The 18967-nt window shown below is 36.6% G+C and overlaps 1 protein-coding gene across 1 annotated transcript in view; it reads right to left on the bottom strand.

The window, feature by feature from the left end:
• SNX27 (sorting nexin 27) overlaps positions 1-18967 on the bottom strand; it is a gene marked incomplete at its 5' end in the record, with an annotated part of 77744 nt that overhangs the window by 12950 nt on the left and 45827 nt on the right. Inside the window, 5 exons of the mRNA XM_079697641.1 lie at positions 6068-6231; positions 8686-8764; positions 11718-11822; positions 13403-13467; positions 15082-15274. Of these exons, the coding sequence (XP_079553767.1) occupies positions 6068-6231; positions 8686-8764; positions 11718-11822; positions 13403-13467; positions 15082-15274 (606 nt within the window). The remainder of the gene's footprint in view (positions 1-6067; positions 6232-8685; positions 8765-11717; positions 11823-13402; positions 13468-15081; positions 15275-18967) is intronic.

Below are 18967 nucleotides of genomic sequence, written 5' to 3'. Positions count from 1 at the left end.
TCCTGCCTGGGGCTGCCTAATGGAAAGATTATGCCAGTGTCTCCCCAGTCCTAGCCGTATAAGCAAGGATTCACTTAGAGAGGATTATATTCACAGAGGCGATGCTCAATAAGAACTGCCACCAATGTCCTAAAGAACCTGAACATTATGTTGTTTATCACCAAAAGACTCAGCTGCTCCAGGTAAAATTTAAACCAGTTACTGAAAAGCTGGGAGAGAAGTAAAGAGGGAAAACAAACAAACAAATACTGGTTTATCTATTCAGTTTCCCCAATACCTAGAACTGTGTCTGACTAGTAATAGCACTTAAATATTGATGAATGTTTCCCCAGGGCAGACGTGGGTCATCTACCCAGAGTGAATATCTACTCCAGCAGCTCTAAGTGACCTATTTTCACATGGGGCAGTAAAAATGTTCTCTCCTCACTCATTTCTAATCAAGATTATACTGCTTGACTAGCCCTGAGTGAAAAACATAAATATTACCACTAGATTCCTTTTTCCCTTAATTAAAATTTTTTCATTAAAGTAAAAGACATACATAATTTTTTAAATGTGTATTACTAAGAGGTGCCTAATAAAAATAAGTCTCCTGGGCTTCCCTGGTGGCGCAGTGGTTGAGGGTCTGCCTGCCGATGCAGGGGACACGGGTTTGTGCCCCAGTCCGGGAAGATCCCACATGCCGCAGAGCGGCTGGGCCCGTGAGCCATGGCCACTTAGCCTGCGTGTCCGGAGCCTGTGCTCCGCAACGGGAGAGGCCACAACAGTGAGAGGCCCACATACCGCAAAAAAAAAAAAAAAAAAAAAAAAAAAAAAGTCTCCTGATTCCACAGCCTCATTACACAGATACTTTAAAGCACTGTAAACAGTTTTTTGTGATATTCCTTTCATAATTCTAAATGTCATGCTTATGCTGCTAATTCCTAACATATCAATTTTAGACAATGTTGACTTGCTGTTAAAAATAATAAGTTTTAGGGACTTCCCTAGAGGTCCAGTGGTTGAGAATCCATGCTTCCACTGCAGAGGGCATGAATTCGATCCCTAGTCAGGGAACTAGGATCCCACAGGCCACGCAGTGCGGCCAAAAAAAAAAATAATAAAATAAATAAATAATAATAAGTTTTAGCTTTCTTATGCCACTCTACACTCTCACTTCTTCCTTCAACACCTCAATAAAAATTAAATCAATAATCAGTATTGATTACTGTAATCTATACATTATGGTAAGCATGTAAACACTGTTCACAACTAAATCATGTACTGTACCAGGGCTTCCTCTCTTGTACATTTTTTTTTCCTCTTAGGTTAACTGGCTGTTTGTTTGTAACCTTCCACATGCCTCTCACCAATTCTTCCACGATAACCAAACACCAAAGTCATGTTGATTCATTCAAACGTTCATTTTCTAAAAACTGTTGACTGTTCTCATCTGTTGTGTCTCATCCTCTTCTCTTTGCAGGTTTATGCCTCTTAAAATCCATTAATGTTACTTTAGTGAGCTTTCAGGAAGAAGTAGTTTAAAAGTATGTTTAGTCTGCCAGGCTTAGCCAGAAATTAAATATATCCTACTATGGATTTTGACCTTATCAATTTTTTAAGGAAAAGGCACATTACTATCATTATTATCCAGTATTTCATCAATTCTAAGGTGCACATTTTTTCACATTTTATTGTTCCTAAAATTGGGATGCATCTTATAATCAACGTGTGTTGTTTAATTGGTAGCTTTTTTTTCTTGGCAGTGCTTAAAATACTAGTGCCTCTTACAACTGATGGCATCTTAAAATTGAAGAGATGCATGAGATATTCCCAACATCAACATATGATACAAAAAAATAACTAAAATTAAGTGAGGGAAAAAATTTAGTATTATTTTCCAAAAGGCACAATTGTTTACCTAGTCAATCAAAAAAATCATTTGAGCTGTTGTGCACTGCTGGGAATGTAAAATGGTACAGCTGCTATGGAAAACAGTGTGGCGATTTCCTCAAAAAATTAAAAATAGAATTACCATATGATCCAGCAATCCCAATTCTGGGTATATTAAAAGCAGAAGTTTGAAGAGATATTTACATAACCATGTTCATGACAGCATTATTCATAACAGCCAAGAGGTGGAAGCAACCTAAATGTCCATCCACAGATGAATAAACAAAATGTGATATACATGTACAATGGAATATAATTATTTGGCCTTAATAAGGAAGGAAATCCTGTCATATGCTACAACATGAAAAAGCCTTAAGGACATTATGCTAAATGAAATAAGCAAGTCACAAAAAGAAAAATAATGTATGATTCTACTTACATGAGATACCTAAAGTAGTCAAATTCACAGAGTGTAGAATGGTAGTTGCCAGAGGTAGGGGAGGGGGAAATGAGTTGTTTAATGGGTAGAGAGTTTTAGTTTTGCAAGATGAAAAATTTCTGGAGCTCCATTGACAATAATGTGAATATATTTAACACTACTGAACTGTACATTTTAAAATGGTTAAGGGGGTAAAAAAAACTTATTAAATTATAAATTTTAAATATGTACAGTTTATTGTATGTCAATTATACCTCAATAAACCTGTTTAAAAAATTGTTTGAAAAAACAGAAGAGTTTAGAAAAGTTGTTGCATATGAGATACTGCTACAAAAATAACAGCTTTTCTTTCTATATACCTAAATATTTTATTTTTGCTTTACAGTTTTATAATTCCAAAAGTAATTTCACAAGCTCTGCTTTGTTTAAATTTTGATACTGATGAAAAAAATGTGAGGTACTACTATTACCCTTTAAAAGATCAGAAAACACATCTCAGCAAAGCTATGTTAAGGATTTACCCAATGGAGAGCTTGTACTTGAACCAGATATTCTGACTCCTGGTAAATAATTATTCCATTCCAACAATATAAAGAAAAAATATCCCATTCATAATTGTAATAAAAATATAAAATACTTGGGAATAACTTAAAGGGGCGTATGTGAAATATAAAACGACAGAACTTTATTTGGGGAAACAAAAGATGAGATGAATAAAACAGAAACATCACACATTTAGTTGGGAATACCACATTTAATAAAAATGGTGACTCTTCTTCAGTTAAACTATAAATTTAACAAAAACACAATTAGAATTGTAATGGGACACTTTATAAAGTGTTATGAAATGGGTTAATCATTTTCAAAATAATTTTAAAACAAAACGTTTAAAAGAAAGTAAAAAGTAAGGATAGTATTCTCTATATGGCTCTGCTAAATTCATTATTTACAGTCATAGCAGTATAAACACTGAATATTAATCTAACAAATATTGTAATTTGACTATAGTAAGACGATAGGACAGATGAAAAGGTACAAATATGTAGTGGAGTGGGGGAGGAAATGGAGCTAAAGTCCCATCTTCTATAGCAGGTAATTAAGCAATATTGCTTGAATCAGAAACATCAAGTAGGAGTAATATAATCAAGTTATAATAGAGGTATGGAAGTAAATATAAAGTGAAATAGATATCCCATGTTCTTGGATTGGAAGAATTAATATTGTTAAAAAGGCCATACTACCCAAAGCTATCCACAGATTTAATGTGATCCCTATCAAATTACCCATGACATTTTTCACAGAACTAGAATAAATAATCCTAAAATTTATATGGAACCATAAAAGACCCAGAATTGCCAAAGCAATCCAAAAGGAAAAACGACAAAGCTGGAGGCATAATCTTCCCAGACTTTGGACAATACTACAAAGCTACAGTAATCAAAACAGTGTGGTACTGGCACAAAAACAGATATATGGATCAATGGAACAGAATAGAGAGCCCAGAAATAAACCCACACACCTATGGTCACTTAATCTTTGAAAAGGAGGCAAGAATATACAGTGAAGAAAAGACAGTCTCTTTAGCAAGTGGTGTTGGGATAGCTGGACAGCCATGTGCAAATCAATGAAGTTAGAACACTCCCTTATGCCATGCACAAAAATAAACTCAAAATGGTTTAAAGACTTAAATATAAGACATGACACCATAAAACTCCTAGAAGAGAACATAGTCAAAACATTCTCAGACATAAATTGTAGCAATGTGTTCTTAGGTCAGTCTCCCCAAAGCAATAGAAATAAAAGCAAAAATAAACAAATGGGAGCTAATCAAACTTTCAAGCTTTTGCACAGCAAAGGGAGCCATAAACAAAACAAAAAGACAACCTACATACTGGGAGAAAATATCTACAAATCATGCTACTGACAAGGGCTTTATTTCCAAAATATACAAGCAGCTCATACAACTCAATAACAAAAAAATAAACAACCCAATCAAAAAATGGGCAGAAGACCTAAACAGCCATTTCTCCAAAGAAGACATACAGATGGCCAATAGGCACATGGAAAGATGCTCAACATCGCTAATTATTAGAGAAATGCAAATCAAAACTACAATAAGATACCACTTAACACCAATCAGAATGGCCATCGTTAAAAAAATCTACAAATAACAAATGCTGGAGAGGGTGTGGAGAAAAGGGAACCCTCCTATACCTGTTTGTGGGAATGTAAGTTGGGGTAGCCACTATGGAAAACAGTATGGAGGTTCCTCAGAAAACTAAAAATAGAATTACCATATGACCCAGCAATCCCACTCTCGGGCATACATCTGCAGAAAACTCTAATTTAAAAAGATACATGCACCCCAATGTTCACAGCGGCACTATTTACAATAGCCAAGTCATGGAAGCAACCTAAATGTCCGTGGACAGATGAATGGATAAAGAAGATGTGGTATGTGTGCGTGTATACGCATACTCTCACACACACACACACAAACACACACACACAATGGAATATTGCTCAACCATAAAAAAGAATGAAACAATGCCACTTGCAGCAACATGGATGGAGCTAGAGATTATCATACCAAGTGAAGTCAGAGAAAGACAAATATCATATGATATCATTTATATGTGGAATGTAAAATATGACACAAATGAACTTCTTTACAAAACAGAAACAGACTCACAGACATAAAAAACAAACTTTCATGGTTACCAAAGGGGAAACGGGCTGGGGGAGGGATAAATTAAGAGTTTAGGATTAGTAGATACACACTACTATATATAAAATAGATAACCAACAAGGACCTACTATATAGCACAGGGAACTATATTCAATATCTTGTAATAAACCGTAATGGAAAAGACTATGAAAAAGAATATATATGTATAACTGAATCACTCTGCTGTACACCAGAAACTAACACATTATAAATAAACTATACTTCAATAAAATTTTTTTAAAAGATGAAATAAAACAAACAACAAAAAACAAGCTAAAAGAGGTGAAAGTGGTTGCCTATGAGAGGAAAAGGAGTGGGAATAACTAATATTTTTCATAATAACCTGTGTAGAACTATTTGATACTTTAAGCTCTATGTATGTCTAATTTTGATGAAAAATTTTTTGAAAAACAACATAGCCCCATAATGTTCATTTGTTATTATTTTTAAAAATAATAATAAATACATTTTGAACTCCAGGATATCCCCTTCTTAAACTTTTTTTTTTTTAATGGCTTTATTTATTTATTTTTGGCTGCATTGGCTCTTCATTGCTGTGCATGGGCTTTTTCTAGTTGCAGTGAGTGGGGGCTACTCTTCATTGCGGTGTGAGGGCTTCTCATCACGATGGCTTCTCTTGTTGCAGAGCACAGGCTCTAGGCATGTGGGCTTCAGTAGTTGTGTCATGCAGGCTCAGTACTTGTGGCTTGTGGGCTCTAGAGCACAGGCTCAGTAGTTGTGGCGCACAGGCTTAAGCTGCTCCACAGCATGTGGGATCTTCCTGGACCAGGTCTTGGACCCGTGTCCCCTGCACTGGCAGGCGGATTCTTAACCAGTGCACCACCAGGGAAGTCCCCCCACCTTCTTAAACTTATCTTTTGTCAAAATGGGACAGAACATTTTACAAATTTAACTAAGATCCAGGAGGCAAAACAGCTTACTCAAGGATTCACACTGTATTGGCAAATGACCACTACATACAAACAGAAAAAGAAATCAGGCCTTTCCAGGGAGATCAATTCACCCACCTGATGAAAGAAGTAGGTAACAGCAAGGTCATTGTCATTTAAGAGGATTTCTTCTTCTGTCGTAAAAAGCCACTTTCGAATGGTTAGGCAGGTGCCTGGCACAGCTGATGTGTAATTCTGGACGTAGAGTTTATGAGGAAATTCATTAGGTGCCAGCTTACGTACTAAAGAGAAGACAAAGCAAAGAAAGCTAGAGTGAGAAGATATACAAGGCAGTTCCCTAGTATGAACTGTGTAAAGCAGACAAGAATGGAGGTTATCATTAACCAGCACATCAGCTTAGTTCCATCCAGGAGCTCTGCCTTGGGACCACAAAATATCAGTTTGTCTAGCCAAATCTACGCCTTCTAATATGACTGGACAACTGAGCCTCAAGCTAACTGAAATCTATCACCTGAATGACATGCCTTTCAGTTAACATGCTGACTCTGCAGACGTCACCTACTCCAAAGTCAGTTAAAATATCTGATCCATAATTGAGTTAAGTTACAGCAATGTCCACTGAACATCTTTAAAGCAAGCCTCCCCTCTTACCCAGTTATGGTGCATTCAGAGTCTCTCATGTGGCAGTTCTCAATGAACAGCTTTTATCATTAAGAGCTGAAAGGCTCTCCACATCCCCCCACAAGTCTAAGACATTCACCACAGTGAAAAGTGACTTCTGGGTAGCCTTACTTCCTCTTCCTAACAATGCTCAAGCAGGATAAAACACTACCACTTTTAATTTCTATATTGTTTTTCTTTAAAAAGGCAGAGTTTTCTTCTCTTGATGTTTACTTGGCTTTATAACAGAGCAAAAGACAGATTTAATATTTCCCATTTTATTTGTTAACTAAAGCTTAGAGAAGAAGGTAAGATTAGAATCCAAGTGTCCTGGGTCCTTAGCAATCCTTTGTAATATTTATATCTGCCTAGTTAGACTGTAGAGAGTCGGAAAGACAATAAACAATTGGGAGATAGCTGCTTTAGGGGGAATCAAAGTTGATCTACCTTGACCTGGGATGGCAAGGTGACTCAAATCTACCAAACTCTCTCCCTTTCCGGGATGAGGAAGTTCTGATCAGTCAATATTATCTGTTGTTTCTGGCCTTAGCCCTGTACATATATGATGTGGAAAAGACCCAAAAACCATAGGAAATCTGTCATTTAAAGCAAGCCTTCCAACTTCCTCCCCTTTGTGGTCTCAGTGCAACCATCCCTAGCTTTTATAAAAGAATATATAAGAGAAAATCTCTGTCACCGTGCAATAAAACTTCCTAGGAAGAGGATATCTGTTTACGCAAACTTAAACACTGGGTGGGCCAAAAAGTTCGTTTGGTCTTTTCCATAAAATGGCTCCAGAAGCGCTTAGTTGTCTTTAACTTCATTTGAAACAGATTGTATTGTGACAGCTATCATATCAGCATGCATTTAAAAAAACTTATCAAAACTGGTGAATTTTTGTGTAGCCATTTTAATATTGAAGATGGAAGAAAAAAGCAACATTTTCGGCATATTATGCTTTATTATTTCAAGAAAGGTAAAAACGCAACTGAAACGCAAAAAAAAGATTTGTGCAATGTATGGAGAGGGTGCTGTTACTGATCAAACGTGTCAAAAGTGGTTTGCAGGACTTCTCTGGTGGAGCGGTGGTTAAGAATCTGCCTGCCAGGGCTTCCCTGGTGGCGCAGTGGTTGAGAGTCTGCCTGCCGATGCAGGGGATGTGGGTTCGTGCCCCAGTCCAGGAAGATCCCACATGCCGCGGAGCGGCTGGGCCCGTGAGCCATGGCCGCTGAGCCTGCGCGTCCGGAGCCTGTGCTCCGCAACGAGAGAGGCCACAAAAATGAGAGGCCCAATTAGCTAAAAAAAAAAAAAAAGAATCCGCCTGCCAATGCAGGGGACACGGGTTCGAGCCCTGGTCCAGGAAGATCCTACATGCTGCGGAGTAACTGAGCCCACGCACCACAACTACTGAGCCTGCACTCTAGAGCCCGAGAGCCACAACTACTGAAGCCCGCCCGCCTAGAGCTTGTGCTCTGCAACGAAAGCCACCGCAATGAGAAGCCCGCGCACTGCAACGCAGAGTAGCCCCCACTCGCCACAACTAGAGAAAGCCCGCGCGCAGCAACGAAGACCCAACGCAGCCAAAAATAAATAAACTAATTAATTAATTTTTTTAAAAAAGCAAAGGCTTTTAATCAACATATTTCTTTCTAACTCCTGAAAACAAAAAGCTATTCTTAAAAATCTACAAAAACCATAAAGTACGCTAAAACAAGCTGTGGCTAAGTAGAAAATCCCCTCTTTTTAAGGCTGTTTCATTGGAATATATTAATTTTGAACTCTGATTTTTAAAAATCTCATGGAAGTATCTGCTTCAGTGCTGGGTGTAAGTAACTGATACTGACAACAGAGGAAAAAGGGGTGATCAGGTATCTAGACTTAGTGGGATTATGCTTAATGGCATCTGTCCTGTCTGCTTGTTAGAAACAGTCCCAATTAGTGCGATTGCCCCTTGTCTTCAAGATCTTCTTCTCTAGGCAAACAGTTTCAACCTGACAGCTTTTGGGCGCTTCAATTTCTTAGTATTAGGATAAAATATCCTCAAACAAAACTTAATATTAGTCACTGGCACTTACCAAAGGAATGATTGATCACTTCAAATAAGGCAAAGTAATTCACTGTCGTACTGTCCATGCCAACCTTTGCTGCAATAGCCTAAAGTGTAAACAGGATAGATTAGTTTCAGGAAAACAAAATCAGACAGTGCTGTGGGAAAAGACAGGTATATGCATGAGGAGCGGGGAGAAGAGAAGGGTTTTGCCATCTTGGTTTCATATAAACTAAATTCATGGTCCACAGCTACTCTTTTTTGTATGTATGCATACATATGCATGAAATAAAAGAGAAAAATACCTTTATTTGATCCAAACAGCTATGATCTCTAAATATGAGTTTCTCCCCTCCAATTAAAGCTGATAACAGTCTCTCCTTAAATATCAGCTTTGCTCTCTGAAATAGGACTTCATATCATGAGGATCTTTTTGAATAGCACTTACAAAAAATGTGCTACATAATGACAGATTTTAAAAAGAAAATAAATTCTTAAATATCTAGTCTCACACATTCAGCCTACATTTAATATATAGGCTGTTAACATACAAGATCTATATCTTTGGTTCTTGAGCTTAAAACATTGTTTATCAATTTTTCTCATACTTCACAAATTATTCTTGTTTACTTTTCAGATGATCCATGTCTCATGCTGGGGACCTCCATATCCTAAGAATTATCATCATCCTTATCCACGTGAAAATAGCAAAATGTTGGGACAACAGAGACATTTTAAACAAGTATCAGTCCTTCTCTCTAGGAACTAAGGTCCCAACATGATAAATAAAAAGAAACTGAAAGACTCTATATGCAAATAAAGGAAAATTGAAATTACATACAAATAACAACAAGAAAATACAAAGCAAAAAACACAAACTAGTAGTACCAAAATTCCTTTTCAAGATCAATCCCAAAATGTATAAATAAGGTGTTAATTAAACAAGAGAAAATTATTGAGTATTAGTGTCTCAGTAAACCAAATATGATTATATCCTTCTTCCCGTATCTACTCACATATCAGACCTAGGTTCATCCCTGATGTGAGGCAGAAACTGGAGACTGTAAGTGTTCTAAGTTACCATTCTATACTGCACTAGATAGAAACTGAAATCTTCTCAAGGTTTGGAAAATGGCTTATAGCTAGAAGTCTCAGTAACAGGGTGAGGAGAGAAGTGAAAGAAAAAATTAGGCCTTGCTAGAGAAGTATTGAAAATGAAACAAAACATCAATAAGCTATATAAAATTAATGTTTTCCTTGCAATCAATCCACCATTTTATAATTTCTGAAATACCTCAGATCCTGTACGTATCCTTTGCCATGGTATACAGTAAATATTTGGGGGGGTAAATTTTTTGTTTGCCACAAAGGAGAAATAAGTACTAATATCCAGAAACCCACTAGTCTCCTTGAAAATCTTGATCAAATCAGGATTAAAGACCAATGAAAAGGCCTAAAAGAAACAATTATACCCAGCACTCGGATCATGATCTTTAAATACCATTCCTCACTGAAAGGAAAGACTCCTTGGGGAAATGACTGATTCAAGATCTAGTGTAGGAAATATACAAAGATGAGCCCAGAGCATCTTGCTGTACCAAAAAGCAAGGATGTTATCATAAACAAATGGGTTGCACCAAAAAAATACAGAAGCAGACGTGAAGGAGATTCCACTGACCAAAGACAGAACAATGTGAGCACCAAAAAGAATATATGTTCTTGATTAAATCATATTGAGTACCTAAAAAGCCACATGATACTAAAAAAATAATTATCTCATTGGACATCACTGGAATCAGCTAGGGCATTGATCCTTTATGCCAAAAATTGGCAATAAAAGGGAAGAATTAAATATTTATCCCCCTTTTCCTATAAACTGTATTTCAGGATACTAAATAGCCTTAGTTGATAAGGGAAAGTTCTTTACAGAAGAATTCTAGTTAATAAATGTGAAGAAATGAGAAAATTGGAAAATCAGCATTTTGCAACCCTTAATGAAATCACTGGTTAGGACAGTAATCATCAGTGATACACTTATTGGATAAAAGATCAGTGAAGAACTTAACAATGGAGACATCAGGTTATTACCAGGTAAACCTACTGATTAATCACTAAAAGTGGATAACCAGATATTGTGTTCCTCCAGTTGAGAAGCAATATGAAGTATATAGTACCGATTATGAAGCATTCTCATCAAAAAGCTGAACCTGAATCTAATCAAGCCTCTAGAGAAAAATTCCATTTATAGAAAATATAAGTAGACAGAAAGACATACTAAATGACACAAATAGACAAAAGAAGCAAACAAATAAATTCAGAATGTGGGACATTCCACAGGACACAGACCCAATTTCTGCAATAAAACAATAACATAAGGGAAAAAAGTTGGGGAAGGGAAGGGAAGAGACTGCTCTATATTAAAACAAACATAAAAACCAAATGTTTTTTAAGGACATAAGGACCTTGTTTAGATCCAGATTATAACAAACCAACTGTTAAAAATCATTTTTAGACAATTGGGAAAACTTGACTATGGATTTATTATTAGTTAATACCATGGAAGTAGTTAATTTTTTAGGTTTGATAATGGCTTTGTGATTATGTAAGAGGAACATCCATATTTTTTAGAGATGTATACTGAAATATACACAGGTCGAAAAACATGGAATTTGCTTTAAGATATTTAAACAAAGGAAAAGGAAAAAAGGATATATAACACAAATGTGGCAAAATCTTGAGGATTATTAAATATGAGTGATGAGTACATGGAGCTTCACTGTACTATTCTATTTTCACATACATTAGAAAGTCTTTTACAATTAAAAAGAGGGGGTGCTAATCACAACCATTATAACCTGGGGATATTTATTGTATCTTTCTTTCAAGGAGGACAAAGTACTTCCATGTTAATAATCATAATATCAACAGCAGCAGCTAACATTTAATAAATTTATTACATGCCAGATACTCCAAGCTCCTTATATGTATTAACTCATTTAATCTATCTTTCTTAGTTTTAAACCAACCAATGTCAAGCCTACTTGTTCAAGTTTAATTTACCTGATATACTTGGTCTGTAGTACTGTTCTTTTTAACCCTGACTGTAACTGTTGTTCCATCTGGTAATGCTACTCTCAGCTCTACGTCAGACACACCATTGTAGTTCTGGGGAAAAGGCAGAAAAAGAATTAATTAAAAAAAAAAAAAGAATTTATGACCCAGTATATCCTCATTCTCCTTGCAACATGCTAGCTAAACAACCTAAACTTGTGGTAGAAAGAAAGTGAGCTCCAATGAAAAGGGAAAAAAGACATAAGTCAATACATTTCAAGTCATAAAGCTGACTTTAGGCTGCAGCAGAAGTTAACCTTTAAGATGAACAGGGAGGAAAGAAATATGTCGGACCCAACGTGTTCATATCTCAAAACAGAAAACTTGTGTGAATCAGTCTAGGTCAAATACAGATAAGATTTTTGGCTTACTTTCAAACATTCAGAACTCACAAATGAGAAAAGAAAACAACCAAAAGCAGTAGTTTCAACAAATATTCTCTGGTTTTAAATGGTTAGGCATGCTAGATTGGATCAAGAGGTATCCTAAGTTCCTTTCTGAACCCTGAAATAACCATGACACCTTTGAAAGGAAAAATTGATGAAACTCAGGAATCTGAGTTAGTTTGATGTCCAATTTTCTTCTAGCAAAAAGTAAACAATTCTTATCCTCCTTAATTCAAAAGAAGTCCTTCTCTCTTACTGCTTTTGAAAACACATTCCTCTAACAAATTTGTGACCTTCTAATTTTTATTACAGAGAAACAACTATTTAGAAACAAGTTCATCTTCATTTACCACTTTAAAAAAACTACTATTCAGTGCCTAAAACCATCCTAAGCATTACTTTGTTATAAAAGCCCTGTCTGCAAGAAACTTATAATCTAGTTGAGGAAATAAAACATATACATATAAAATAATTAGTGGATGACACACTATTTAATACAGCAGCATTACATAGTCATTCTTCTATTCAATTAATATTTATTAAGCACCTACAAAATGCTTGACATTGTGGTAAGGCACTGGGAATATAAAGATGATCAAGATTTAGCTCTTGTTCTGAAGATCTAATGTACAGCGTGGTGATCATAGTTAACAATACTATATTCCATATTTGAAATTTGCTAAGGGGGTAGATCTGAAGTGAAGAAAGGAAGGAAGGAAAGAAGAGAAAAGGGAGGAGGAAATGGTAATGAGGTGATGGATAGGTTAATTAACTTGATTATGGTGATCATTTCACAATGTATACAGATATCAAAACATCAAGTTGTACACCTTTATACAATTCATATTTGACAATTATATTCAAAAAGCTGAAAAAAAAAGATTTAGCTCTTACCTACAGGTAGCTCATGATCTAGTAAAGTAAAATTATAAAGTGATCATCTGACTATATGTATAAAAAATTAGAGACTGAGATAGCAACAAGGTGATAATTATGTGTACTGACTGCAGAAGTTCTTGGTGGAGTGAAAAATCAATGTGTATCCCTTGAATATCAGGGAAGGCTTCAAAGAGAAGGTGGACCTAGCACTAGGTCTTGAAGGATAAGCAGGACACATAACAAAAGGAAGTTGAAAAAACAGTCATTTAGAGAATTTATGGCAATTCAATCCATCATCGATACCTTTAATTTATTTTCCCCCACAAGGAGCCAAGAGGTAAATAGTCACTATAGTGGGTATTCACCTACCTCATCTGATTCTGATAGGAATTCCTGCATGATGTCACTCTCACCAATAACTCGTATTGAGCACACTATAGAAAACAAAGACAGAATCTGGCATGAGGCCCTAAAATTAAGAATATAAAGTCAAGAACATATCAAGGTTTAAGTATAAATCATCATTAGCAGGCAGTGCTGAGGCAGTATGCCATCCCTGACACATGATATTTTACGGCACAACAAACATTTATATAAATATGAACCAGAACAGAGGAATAATAGGATGTACAAAGATGTAGCTTATTAAAAATATTAAACATAGACAAAGGAAGTTACCTGTAAAAGAGAAATAAAAGTTCAGTAAATCTAACTTTGCTGTCTTGTGTTAACTATTAATAAGCTAGACAATAGAGCAAGGGTAAGGTCAACTGGGAATAAACACAAAATTAAAATACAAAGAAAAATATCTATTTGGCCTAGGAGTAGGCCAGTAAGAGAATCATAAGCATTTAAAGCCACTTTGGAAAAAAATGGGTAGGTAATCAAGTATTAAGCTGAGCACATCTTCTCATTTCTCACCTCACTAACTTTAACTTCAAAACAACTACAACTAAAAAAAAGAGAGAGAGAAAAAGGGAGAAGAAAGGAAAGGAAAACAGGCAGGTAGGTAGGTAATCATCTAAATCTAAGGGAGTTAATTTCCTAACATTCTCATGAGGATAATAAATTACACTGCTGATTTTACTTCATTTTATTAAAAAAAAATTGTACTCTTTCTCATTTCCCAAAGGCTGTGTTAGGAGGCCATTCCATGTTAGAGAAAAGCTAAAAATAGATGAAGTTTAACTACCTTCTATGGGGGAAATGGTTTTTCTTCAGGGATAAAGCTCTCTACCAAAGTTTTAAAAAAATTCAACTAGGTCAATTAGTTCTTCTACAAGGACACAGAATTATTAAATACCACATAAGACCATTATTCTGTTAAATTAGTATTTTAAAGAAAAGCCTATTGCATGCCTAGCAAATTATGTAACTCTATAATGTAGGAAAACAAGGTCTCTTCTCTGAGCCACAAACTGAACCATCTTATTCAGGAGATCTGTGTCATTTCTCCCTGCCTTTCTAGACGAATGTTTCAGCGTCCACATCCAAAGACTCCTAATGTATTGTTTGGAGGTCCTGAGGTAACAAATAAGTTTTAATATTTCTACCTATAACCTACTTAGAAAAAGGGGACGTTAGCTTACCTACAACTCATCAAACCTATCCATGGACACGTGTAAGAGGAGTAAGGAATTTTCAAGTAGGACATGCCAGTGAACCAAGAATCACTTTCATAGAAATGTCTTAAATACTGCCCATCTAGTTCCCAAATCAATTTAGCATGTTGTTGAGTCTGTATATGTTTGCTGTGTGCAAAAATATAACCCTATAAATAAATAAAGGCCCTTAATGCATCAAAAAAATAATTATGCATTTTTCTGTTGTTGTTAAGTGTTTCGCGAGTCAATAAAATAGGCTATTAACTGCTGTACTGAACATTTCACTCTTGGCTTCAAAGCTCAGATCATTCAACACCTAAGCCAAAAAGCTGATTTACTTTCACTGTTGAGCTTCAGGAAACTTAGCTATGCAGTTTAGGAGCTGCAATATATACCTAGACCCTATGTTTACTCAAGATAGTAGAGTTTAACAGGCTGGCTTACCTTTTTCTAGATATTCTTCCAACCCCCGACGTCGGGCATCTAATTGCTGTTCTGATAAAGAGAATGGCCACTTCCCTGGAAGTCGGGGAAATGTAAAGTTGGCAAACTCTCTCTTCAGGTTCTGGTGTAGGATGGCAAACTCCCGGTACCGCTTAGAACACAACTGCCTCCCTGCCATGTAAACATTGTATACCTGGTGAGGGTGAAGAACAAAAAAAAGCCTACTTACTGCAAATTAAATCACAGAATCACCTACAGTCAGGCTCAGATTGATACCGGTTAGGTATATTCTGATACACACTTAACAGAGAATATATGTTCAAGGTCACTGTAAAACAAGATTTACTTTTAATAAAGATGCCAGAAATTATATGTACAAAAGAGGGCTACTGCCTTCAGGGGGCCCATGATCCTATTTTTGCTATTACAATTACCTCCAACACACTGTTTTAAATATCTTCAGAGGCAATTATCAGCTTTTAAGGGTAGATTTTATTTTCAGAAAGTTAAAAATCATTCAAAGCCAATGTGGTAAGTAAAGTGAATGAACAAGCAAGCAAATTTGGAGAGATATAAAAAGTTAGAATTGATTATAAAGCAATGTGACTGATATGTGTGTGAACCACACTTCCAAAGAAAATATCTAAAAATGATGTAAGCAATAGTGACATTTTTGTTACCAAATAGATCATTTTTGCAAAAGCTCCTTTCTTGAAGTCAGATATCCCTAGTTTTGTTCTTCTCCCTTCCATCATTAAAACAGGGTTAACAAAAAGTTGAAGAATAAATGTACTCTAAGGACCTCCTCATATAAACAGTTAATAATCCTCATAAAGAAATAGGTAGAGGGACTTCCCTGGTGGTCCAGTGGGTAAGACTCCGAGCTCCCAATGCAGGGGCCCTGGATTCAATCCCTGGTCAGGGAACTAGATCCTGCATGCATGCCACAACTAAGAGTTCGCATGCCATGACTAAGAGTCCGCATGCCACAACTAAGGAGTCCGCACGCCACAACTAAGAAGCCCACATGCCACAACTATGAGCCCGCATGCCGCAACTTACAGATCCCGCATGCCACAACTTAAAGCCCCTGCATGCCACAAGAAAGGTCCCATGTGCCACAACTAAGACCCAGCACAGCCTAAATAAATAAATTAATATTTAAAAAATAAAAAAGAAATAGGTAGAGATTTCTGTCTACTGTTCACAGATGCATGCCAAGCTTCTAGAACAGGGCCTGGCACACAGTAGGCACTCAGTAAATATTTGATGAAGAAATGAATACACGTATGTGTAATTCTTAAATATGTGTCCTCATAAAGGAAAGTGGTGGGATGCATAATCCAAAAACATCAAATAATCTAAGTTACTCTGTATTCTCAGAACATATCAAATTATGCAGAGATGGGAAAATTAGCCCCAAATCACATTTACTGGCTTAGCAAAAACCATTCAAAAATTTAAATGTGCACAAAATAGGTCATCTACTCATGTAATCAAGGCTTAGTCACTGAGCATAGAGAACAGACTGGTGGTTGCCAAGAGGGAGGGGCTGGGGGAGGGATAGAGTGGGAGGTGGGGGTTAGCAGTTGTAAGCTTTTATACACAGAATGGATAAACAACAAGGTCCTACTGTACAGCACAGAGAGCTATATTCAATATCCTATGATAAACCATAATGGAAAAGAATATCAAAAAAAGTATAGTTATGTATAACTGAATCACTTTGCTGTACAGCAGTAATTAGCACAATACTGTAAATCAACGATACTTCAATTTAATAAATAAATCAATAAAGACTTAGTCACTGAGAACGTATACACCAGAGCCCTTCCTTCAATCTCAGGAAGAATCTTTTCCATGCTTCTGTGATTTAGGAAGTATAAATTAAATGCAACAATAATTTAAAAACTCCTCTCTCACAACTCTCCTCCTATGATCCCTCCCCTACTTAAAAGCAAAGCCTCTAACCACTATCAAATAGTGTCCAGGGATGAGTATGATCCTGATCAATGAGTTTTCTTTTTATAATTATCACTCAAATTTATAACTGATTGTAATGAATCACACATATTACCAAGTATTCCTTCTTAAGTAGAAAAGCATTAAAAGGAAAACAGTCTTCCCCTCAGACAAGACCACACATTCTCTTAAGGGCAGGCAGTCTCAAGAAAGTCTTATTCAGTCAACCTGGTCTTATAAACTTACTTCTCAAACTAAACTTCCCAAATTTCTCAAGAACATCATCATTCCTTTGCTTAAAAAGCAAGTCCATATGGGGGGGGGGGCTGTGACGGGGCGGGGGAGAGGCATGGACGTGTATACACTGCCGGGCGTGGGGTGGATGGATGGTGGGGGGTGGCCGCGTGGCGCGGGGGGATCGGCTCGGTGCTTTGTGGCCGCCTGGAGGGGTGGGATGGGGAGGGTGGGAGGGAGGGAGACGCAGGAGGGAGGGGATGTGGGAACAGATGTATATGTATGACTGATTCACTTTGTTGTAAAGCAGAGACTAATTAAAAAAAAAAAAAAAAGCAAGTCCACAATGCTACTGGTGTTAAAAATCAGTCTGAGTTCCTCACACAAGGAAGGAAGGAAGGGAGGTAAAGCTAGCTTAGTGGCATTGGTGAATTAGGTATTCCCCAATGTCTTTTTCCAGGGAAGAGTAGACTAGGTCTTTGATAACACACAGAAAGACTATGACTGGATTTCCTCAATGATGATGACTTGAGTGATTGCAAGTCTAGAAAAACATTTCCTAGGGTAGAAAGAACCCTACAACTTGAGAGGCCTTTGTGACAATTTCAATCCTAAAATTTCAGTTTCTTATAAGGTGAGAAGAGTAACATCAAATAGCCTCTCACCACCCACCTCTTCCCACTTAAATGTGAAGTCAAAGGGAACAGAACTATAAATAGGATGCCTGACAGTTCAGTAATACTTTAATGCAGGTAGGAATGGCTTCCACAAGAGCCAAACCGTTGTTGTTTTTTTTTTAAATAGACCTTTATTGGAGGATAATTTCTTCACAATACTGTGTTAGTTTCTGTTGTATAACAAAGTGAATCAGCCATATGCATACATATATCCCCATATCCCCTTCCTCTTGAGCCTCCCTCCCATCCTCCCTATCCCACATTTCTAGGTCATCTCAAAGCACCAATCTGATCTCCCTGTGCTATGCTGCTGCTTCCCATAACTATTTTACATTCGGTAGTGTATATATGTCGATGCTAATCTCACTTCGCCCCAGCTTCCCCCTCCGCCCTGTGCCCTCAAGTCCATTCTCTATGTCTACATCTTTATTCCTGCCCTGCAACTAGGTTCATCAGTACCATTCTTTTTTTTTTTAATTCCATATATATATGTGTTAGCATATGGTATTTGTTTTTCTCTTTCTGACTTACTTCACTCTGTATGAGACTCTAGGTCCATCCACCTCACTAAAAATAACTCAATTTCATTTCTTTTTATGGCTGAGTAATATTCCATTGTATATATGTGACACATCTTCTTTAACCATTCATCTGTCGATGGACATTTAGGTTGCTTCCATGTCCTGGCTATTGTAAACAGTGCTACAATGAACATTGTGGTACATGTCTCTTTTTGAATTACGGTTTTCTCAGGCTAAAACACTGATGAAAGAAATCAAAGATGACATAAACAGATGGAGAAATATACCATGTTCTTGGATTGGAAGAATCAATATTGTGAAAATGACTGTACTACCGAAAGCTACCTACAGATTCAATGCAATCCCTATCAAACTACCAATGGCATTCTTCACAGAATTAGAACAAAAAATTTTACAATTCGTATGGAAACACAAACTGTTTTTAAGTTAACTGTGCTTATTAGCAAATGAGAAACATACAAAAAGAGATCA

This window comes from Hyperoodon ampullatus (genome assembly GCF_949752795.1).
Source record: "Hyperoodon ampullatus genome assembly, chromosome: 2".
NCBI lineage: Eukaryota > Metazoa > Chordata > Mammalia > Artiodactyla > Ziphiidae > Hyperoodon > Hyperoodon ampullatus.
The sequence above is the reverse complement of the archived record's forward strand: the minus strand, read 5'-3'. Positions and strand labels throughout refer to the sequence as shown.